Source organism: Carlito syrichta, unplaced genomic scaffold, assembly GCF_000164805.1.
Source record: "Carlito syrichta isolate Samal-C Ts95f unplaced genomic scaffold, Tarsius_syrichta-2.0.1 Scaffold288181, whole genome shotgun sequence".
NCBI lineage: Eukaryota > Metazoa > Chordata > Mammalia > Primates > Tarsiidae > Carlito > Carlito syrichta.
Window position 1 is genome coordinate 1 of NW_007232277.1, and position 7,601 is coordinate 7,601.

A 7,601-nucleotide genomic window follows, 5' to 3' on the forward strand; every position below is an offset into this window, starting at 1 on the left:
CACAGACCCACACTCACTGTTACTATTCACTGCACACCTGCTCCTTCACTGTGAAGCTCTTTTGGATATAAGGGAACAGTCATGATGGAGAGTCTCACTTCAGGCCATTCTTTGGTTTCCTCTCTACAGAACTGTCAAAGAAGTTAGTAGAAATCTTTCAGCAGACTCCTCTGGGCAAGTTTCTTGCCCATTTCAGTGGAGAGCAGCAGCAAGAACTTCTTCAGTGCTACATGAAGGACTTTCTTCTCTTGACCATGAGTGTGTCCACTGGGGAAGAACTAAAGGTAGATACTGACAAAGGGCCAAGCATAAAACTTATATAACGTGGACCAGATGCACACACAGGGACGTTTCCTCAGCTGTCTGGAGCTGGTGCTGTTATGTTTGGGAACAGAACGTGGCGTATGAAGGGTGCTGGTAGGGGAAAGTGCTGCTCAGTCTTCTCACAGCTCTCAGTGCCAGATCCTTCCCTCACTGCCCAGGATCTCCTAAAACATGGGCCTTTCTGTTAACATGAGAAAGACCTCTAGTTTCTTGTTAAATATTGAGCTTCTCTTGATGGAAATGAAGGTAAATAAAACCCTTGAGGAAAATTAAAGTAAATATTTAATTAACCTTACAGGGTAAGAATATACAGATGAAATTCAGTGGAAAGAGTATTACTTTTGACCACCTAAACTGTACTTTTTATAACGTCATAAAAAAGGAAAGTGACAAATTTGAGAGCATCCTTCCAACCAATATAACTAGAGGTTCATAAAGAATTCTTAGAAATCGATTTTTAAAAAACTAGTTTTAAAAATGGATAAAAGTTATAAAACAACTATTAATAGAATAATCATATCAACATTCAGAAAACATATGAACAGCTTCTTAGCTTTACTAGTAAATCAACGAAACATAAACAGTATCTAGATACCATTTTTACCTATTCATTTGGCAAAACTGATTTTCGAAGGATTGAAGTCAGTGCTGCAAAGAAAGGGTGGGCTCTAGGCCAACAGCGTGTGAGGAGCAGGTGCTCTGGAATCCATCTGGCAGGAAGAATCTAAGCCTGGTGCAATCTCATCTGCTGATTCTGTCCTAAGAAAATTATTGGACATGTGGACAAAAAATGTTTTGTTCACAGGAACATTCTTTTCAGCTTTGTTTCTAAAAATGAAAAATTAGAAACAACTTATTTGTCCAAAAATAAGGGATGGGCAAATTGAAGTATAACCATTTAACGGGTTATTAAGCAACCACTAAAATTATTGTTTTTAAAGTATACTCAGGGCTAGGTGTGGTGGTTCAAGTCTGTAATCCCAGCACTTTGGAAGGCTGAGGTGAGAGGACTGCCCAACCCCATGGATTCGAGAACAGCCTGAGCAACTTGGTGATACCTCATCTCTAGAATACATCAAAAAACTAGCTGGGCGTGGTAGCGCACGCCTATAGTTCTGGCTACTTGGAGGGCTGAGGTGGAAGGGTCGCCTGAGCCCAGCAGGTCGACACTGGGGTGGCCGTGAGTGTGCCACTGCACTCTAGCCTGGGTGACAGAGTGAGATTCCAACTCAAAGTAAGTAAATAATAAAATTAAAAATAAAGTATACTCAGTAATAGAGAAATGTTCATAATATAATGCTAAGTGGAAAAAAATCAGGAAGACAGGGTGATCCTAATTTGGGGATGACAGGGAGGAGATGCAGATATAAACATAACCAAAAGGGACTACAGCAAAAAGCAAGCTGGGGGCAGTTATAGTAAACATGACTTTTAGTTTTCTCCTTTGTAGTTTCTAAATAGTTCTCATTTTCCACAGGGAAAACAGCATTTTTAAAATTTAAAAATATACACTAAAAATGTTTCTGAATCCTAGTTTCTGCAGATGGCTCTGTGGTCTTGCATCAATGAACTAAAAGCAACATCAGGAAGGCCAGAGGAAGGGATTTCCTTACCATGGGTGCACCTTGCCTACCAGCATTTCAGGAGCCGGCTACAGAACTTCTCCAGAATCTTGACTATCCACCCCCAGATTCTGCCCAGCCTTACAGAAGCAGCACAGAACCATGACTTGGCTGGATGTGAGATGGTATGACCTTCCTGGAGAGGGCCTAGACTCAGCCTGCCTTGAGCGAGTGTTGGGTGCTTCTGACACCACCCTGGGAATGGAAAGCTTAGGGACTGTGTTCCAAATAGGAGACTTCTTCACTGGCACGTGAATGTGTTAAGAACACAGCTCACTGATGCTGCCTGTATCCCAAGGCGATGAAAGATTAGGTTACAAGCCTGGGACACAGGAACACACTGGGCTAACAGCCAGCGCCTTTGGCCTAAGGATTTAGAGCAGCCAAAAAAAGGAAAAAAATGGTTGGTGGGGGGAATATACTGCTCAGCCACATGTCTGCTCTCCATCTCCCAGACCCTGGATGCATTTGCAGCAATGGCCTGTGCTGAAATGCTGACAAGAGACATACTGAAGCCCAGTCCCCAGGCTTGGTTACAGTTGGTGAAGAAAATTTCCATGCCGCTGGAGTTCATCTGTTCTGATGGGTACATGCAAGGCAGTGGAAGCCTGGCCAAAGCTGTCATCAGGGAAGTCAGGTGAGACACAGGAGCCTGTCACCCCCTGCTTCCTTCAGCATGTGTCACCAGCAGCCTGCCAAGTCCTGGGCACATCCATGAGAAAGACTAGTAGCAGACAGTCCTGCCATGGGAAGGGCACTTTCCTCATACAGTCACTTCACATCCCTTGAGCCCTCGTTAAGTCCAAGCGTCTATTAGATGCTAAAGACACAAGAAGAAAGCTGTGCATTCAGGGAGTGCACTGTGTCCTGGGGGCCACAGAAGGCTAAGCAATTATTATGATTCTGTGTGAGAAATGCTGTGACACAAAGAGAGGTTAGGGCAGGCAGGTATGCAGAGAGGGGATAGGCTGTCAGGCTCAGGGTCGACTTCCCTAGGAAGTTAGGTCCTGTGCAGGGCTTTAGAGGCAAGGTGGGACTTACCAGGTGCATGGCTGTGCAGTGAGCAGGTCATGGTGGCAGTGCATTTTGAAGGCATCAAGCATGGGACATTGAGTCCTGTCTGAGCTGGGCATCTGAGGGAGAGTGGGGGGCAAGCCAGGGAGCGCATCACGGAGGGCTTGTTTGTAATCCCAGCTGTTGGCCTGGACCCTGGGTCCTTTTCCTCTTTTCTCCCTTCCCCGGTTTAGTCTTAGCCTGCTTTGTTAGAACTGAGTGACACCCCTCTTTTGACAGAACCCAGTGGAGTCGGATTTTTTCCACTGCTCTCTTTGTGGAGCATGTGCTCCTGGGGACCGAGAGCCAGATCCCTGAGTTACGCAAACTGGTAACAGAGCACGTCTCCTTATTAGACAAGGTGAGTACTTAGCCTGTCTCGGCAACAAGCACAAATCCATCTCTTTCCAAAATGAAGAATAACAGAAACGTAAGCCGACACTGATCTGCATGTAGGTGTGTGCTCTCCTAGCATACACCCACCTGACAATTTTATCTAGAAGTGTAAAGAAGTGATTTCATCCTTAAGCCATTAAGTGTTCAGTGTTTAACTATTTAATCGTTTACCCTCTCTTGATTACTAAGTCAAGGTATACCATTTAGGGTTCAGTTGCAGAAATAGAAACTATTTTAGAGATTGTACACAGGAAGGAATGCATGTAGGGAACGTGCTTGTGAAACTTTTGAGAGGAGTTACCCAGCCTTTGCGGTGACCCCAGAACAGACCATCAACTTGGTCATCTGTGGGCTCTGTTACCACTGCACAGTGGGAGACAAGGATGCAAGAGAATGCCCCTGGGATTGGGGACTTCAGAACAGAGTGCTGTTGGTAGGACCAAGGGAACAGAAAGCCACTGTGCCTCTGCCTCTCAACTCTTTATAAAGCTAGTGACAGGAAAGTGCCCCTGCAGAAAAAACCACCACCTCTGGGACAATGCAGTGATGGCCAGCAATGATGGCCACACAGCCAGACACAGCCTCTGCCTCACCTATGACCTTTCCATGAGCACATCCAGAACGCTCATGTCAGCATGTCTGAGAAAGGCAGCATTGCTCAAGGATGGCGTGGGGCCTCAAACCTACTGAGCTCCGCTGCCTTGTTGGTGCCTCTTACAGATTACCTGAACTTGTGGTCTGCAAAGTCTCCTATAGGACTTTGTTAAAAACTGCAAAAAGGAGCCAGCATGTGGATGGATATTCAAGTTTCCTCAGTCAGTTCTGACAGAAAGACTGGAAAAATAAGCAGGGAGGTAGATAAAGAGCTAGACAGATTCTCTCGGCATGTGATCTGCCCCCAGGTTGTCACAGATGACAGTCTTTCCAGGTGTCTTGCTGAAGATCTTAAGGGCATCATCAGCTTTCCAGTCTGTAACATCTCCATCTTTGCCATCCTCCACCCAACCACTAAGCCACTGCCATGTTTTTCATTGTGGTAAGATGTACATAACATAAAATTTACCATTTTAGCCTTTTTTTTTTTTTTGAGTTTTGAGTGAGCTCTGTTGCCCAGGCCTCGACCTGCTGGGCTCAGGCGATCCTTCCACCTCAGCCTTCCAAGTAGCTGGAACTACCGGCATGCGCCACCACGCCTGACTAATTTTTTTATTTATTGTAGAGACGACGTCCTCACCAAGTTGCCCAGGCTGGTCTCAAACCCGTGACTCGGGCAACACTCTCACCTCAGCCTCCCAAAGTGCTGGGATTATAGGCATGAGCTACCACGCCCAGCCCATTTTAGCCATTTTTAAGTATACAATTCAGTGACATTAATTACATTCACAGTGTTAGGCAACCATCACCATCATCCATCTCCAGAACTTTTTCATCTTCCCAAACTGAAGCTCTGTCCCTATTAAACGTTGACTCCCCATTTTCCCTTCCCTAGGTCCTAGCAACCTCTGTTCCGTTTTCTGTCTCTAGAAATCTGATTACTCTAGGTATCTCAAAGAAATGGAATCATTCAACATTTGTCCTTTTGTGTCTGGCTTATTTCACCAGCATAATATTCTCAGGGCCATCCATCCATGCTGTAGCATTTATCAGAATTTTCTTCCTTTTTAAGGATGAGTAATATTTCAGTGTATGGATGCCCCAGATTTTGTTTACTTATTCATCTGTTTCCACCTTTTGGCTACTGCGAATAATGCTGTGAATGTGGGTGTACAAGCATTGGTTTGTGTCCCTACTTTTTTTTTTTTTTCCAAGAGACAGGGCAGTACTCTGTCATCCAGGCTAGAGTGGCAAGATCATAGCTCTCTATAGCCTTGAACTCCACCTCAGCTTTTCAAGTAGCTGGGACCACAGGCACGTGCTACCCAGCCTGGCTTTTTAAATTCTTTTGAATATATACCTAGAAGTGTAATTGTTGGATCATATGATAATGCTATGTTTTACTTTATGAAGAATCATCACATTGTTTACCACAGTGGCTGCACCATTTTACATTCCCACCAGCAATGCATAAAGTTTCCTGTTTCTCTACACCGTAGCTAACACTTGTTGTTACTTTTTTTTTTTATAAAGGCCATCTTAATGGGTGTGAAATGATATCTCATTGGTGCTTTGATTTCCATTTCCCTAGTGACTAGTAATGTTGAATATCTTTTCATGTGCTTATTGGGCATGTACTATATTTTTTGGAAAAATGTCTATTCAAATCCTTTGCCCGTTTTTGAATTGGGTTGTTGGTTAACAAAGCAAATTTATCAGAGTATTAACAAATACATCATTTCCAAGTAAGATTAATACGGGAGGTGGGGCACAGTGGCTCACGTCTATAATCCCAGCACCTTGGGAGGCCAAGAGTTCCTTAAGCCAGGAGTTCAAGACCAGCTTGGACAACATAGTAAGACTCTATCTCTACAAAAATACAATAATTAGCTAGGTCTTGTGGCACATACCTACAGTCACAATTACTTGGGTGGGTGAGGCAGGAGAATCATTTGAACCTATGAATTTGGGGCTGCAATAAGCTATAATCACACCATTGCACTCCAGCCTGTGTGACAAAGTGAGACCCCCATCTCAAAAAAAAGAAAAAGAAAAGTTTAAACCTGGGAATTCAAGGATGTGCAAAATCAGAAAATCTATAAATGTCATCAGTTATATAAATTAAAAGAAACTCAGATGATCATTTCAAAAGATACAGAAAAAGCATTTGACATAATTTGATATAGAAAAAAATACTCTTGGCAAACTAGGAATAGAATGGAACTCTCCTTGAGCATATAATATTCATGAGTATACACAATATAAAACACCTACACAAACATCATTTCCAACCATAAAATTTCATGAAGCATAGCCATTAAACTATCTTGTATTGCTGAAGATGTCTATTGCCTAAAAACCAGTGTTTTCACTATTTAAAAAAATTTTTTTATTTTAAATATGTGGGGTACAATTCAGGGTTAGGTATACAAATGTTCATTATGCAGGTACCCTTGTTGATGAGGTGTGCCCCTGCCCTCCCCTGGCAGTTTCTCACTACTACCAATCCCTTTCTTACAGTATTATGATAATTGTTCAAGGTCCACTTATGAGTGAGAACATGTGATACTCAGTTCTTTGTTTCTGTGATAGATCACTCAGTATTATTATAGCCTCTAAGTCTATCCAAGTTGCTGCAAAGTTCATAATTTTGTCCTTCTTTATGGCTATGTAATATTCCAGCATGTACATGTAACACATTTTTTTATCCAATCCTCTTTCGATAGGCAGTACAGTTGGTTCCATGTTTTTGCTATTGTGAATAATGCTGCAGTAAACATGGATGTGCAGGTATCTTTTTCATGAGTGATTTGAGTTCCTCTGAGTATATTTCCAGTAGGGGGATTGCAGGGTTGTATAGGAGGTTGATTTTTAGATCTTTTAGGAATAGCCACACTGTTTTCCACAGAGGCTGTACTAGTTTACACTTCCACCACAGTGTAGAAGTGTTCCCTTTTTGCTACATTTTCTCCAGCATCTGTTGTTTTTTGAGTTATTGATGATGTCCATCCTGACTGGAGTTAGGTGTGATTTTAATTTGTATTTCTTTGATGACTAGTGAGGCTGAGCTTTTTTCTCTTTTTTTCTTTTTGTGACTTGGAGTCTCACTCTGTTGCCCAGGCTGGAGTGCAATGGCATGCTCGCAGCCACTTCAGTGTCCACCTGCTGGGCTCACCTCAGCCTTCCAAGCAGCTGGAACCTCAGGCACGTGCTACCATGCCCGGCTATTTTTTAATTTATTGTAGAGATGATGTCTCGCCTAATTGCCTGGGCTGGTCTTGAACTCAAAGCTAGGCAGTCCAGTAGCCTCAGCCTTCCGAAGTGCTGGATTACAAGCTGAGCTACCAAACCTGGCCAAGACAGAGCATTTTTTCATATATCTGTTGGCTGCTCATATGTCTTCTTTTAAGAAGTGTCTATTCAGCCGGGCTCGGTGACTCAGTCTGTAATCCCAGCGCTTTGGGAGGCTAAGATGAGTGGATTGCCTGAGCCCGTGGGTTCGAGACCTGTCTGAGCAACTTGGTGAGACCTCATCTCTACAATAAATAAAAAAAAAATTAGCCAGTCGTGGTAGCACGCACCTGTAGTTCCAGCTACTTGGAAGGCTGAGGC

The 7,601-nt window shown here is 43.3% G+C and overlaps 1 protein-coding gene across 1 annotated transcript in view; it reads left to right on the plus strand.

Annotated features, from left to right (window-relative positions):
• Positions 1 to 129: 129 nt before the first annotated feature.
• Positions 130 to 7,601, plus strand: part of LOC103255494 (E3 ubiquitin-protein ligase RNF213) — a gene marked incomplete at its 5' end in the record, with an annotated part of 39,826 nt that continues 32,354 nt past the window's right edge. The window contains 3 exons of the mRNA XM_021710145.1: positions 130 to 284; positions 2,402 to 2,583; positions 3,240 to 3,360. Of these exons, the coding sequence (XP_021565820.1) occupies positions 130 to 284; positions 2,402 to 2,583; positions 3,240 to 3,360 (458 nt within the window). The remainder of the gene's footprint in view (positions 285 to 2,401; positions 2,584 to 3,239; positions 3,361 to 7,601) is intronic.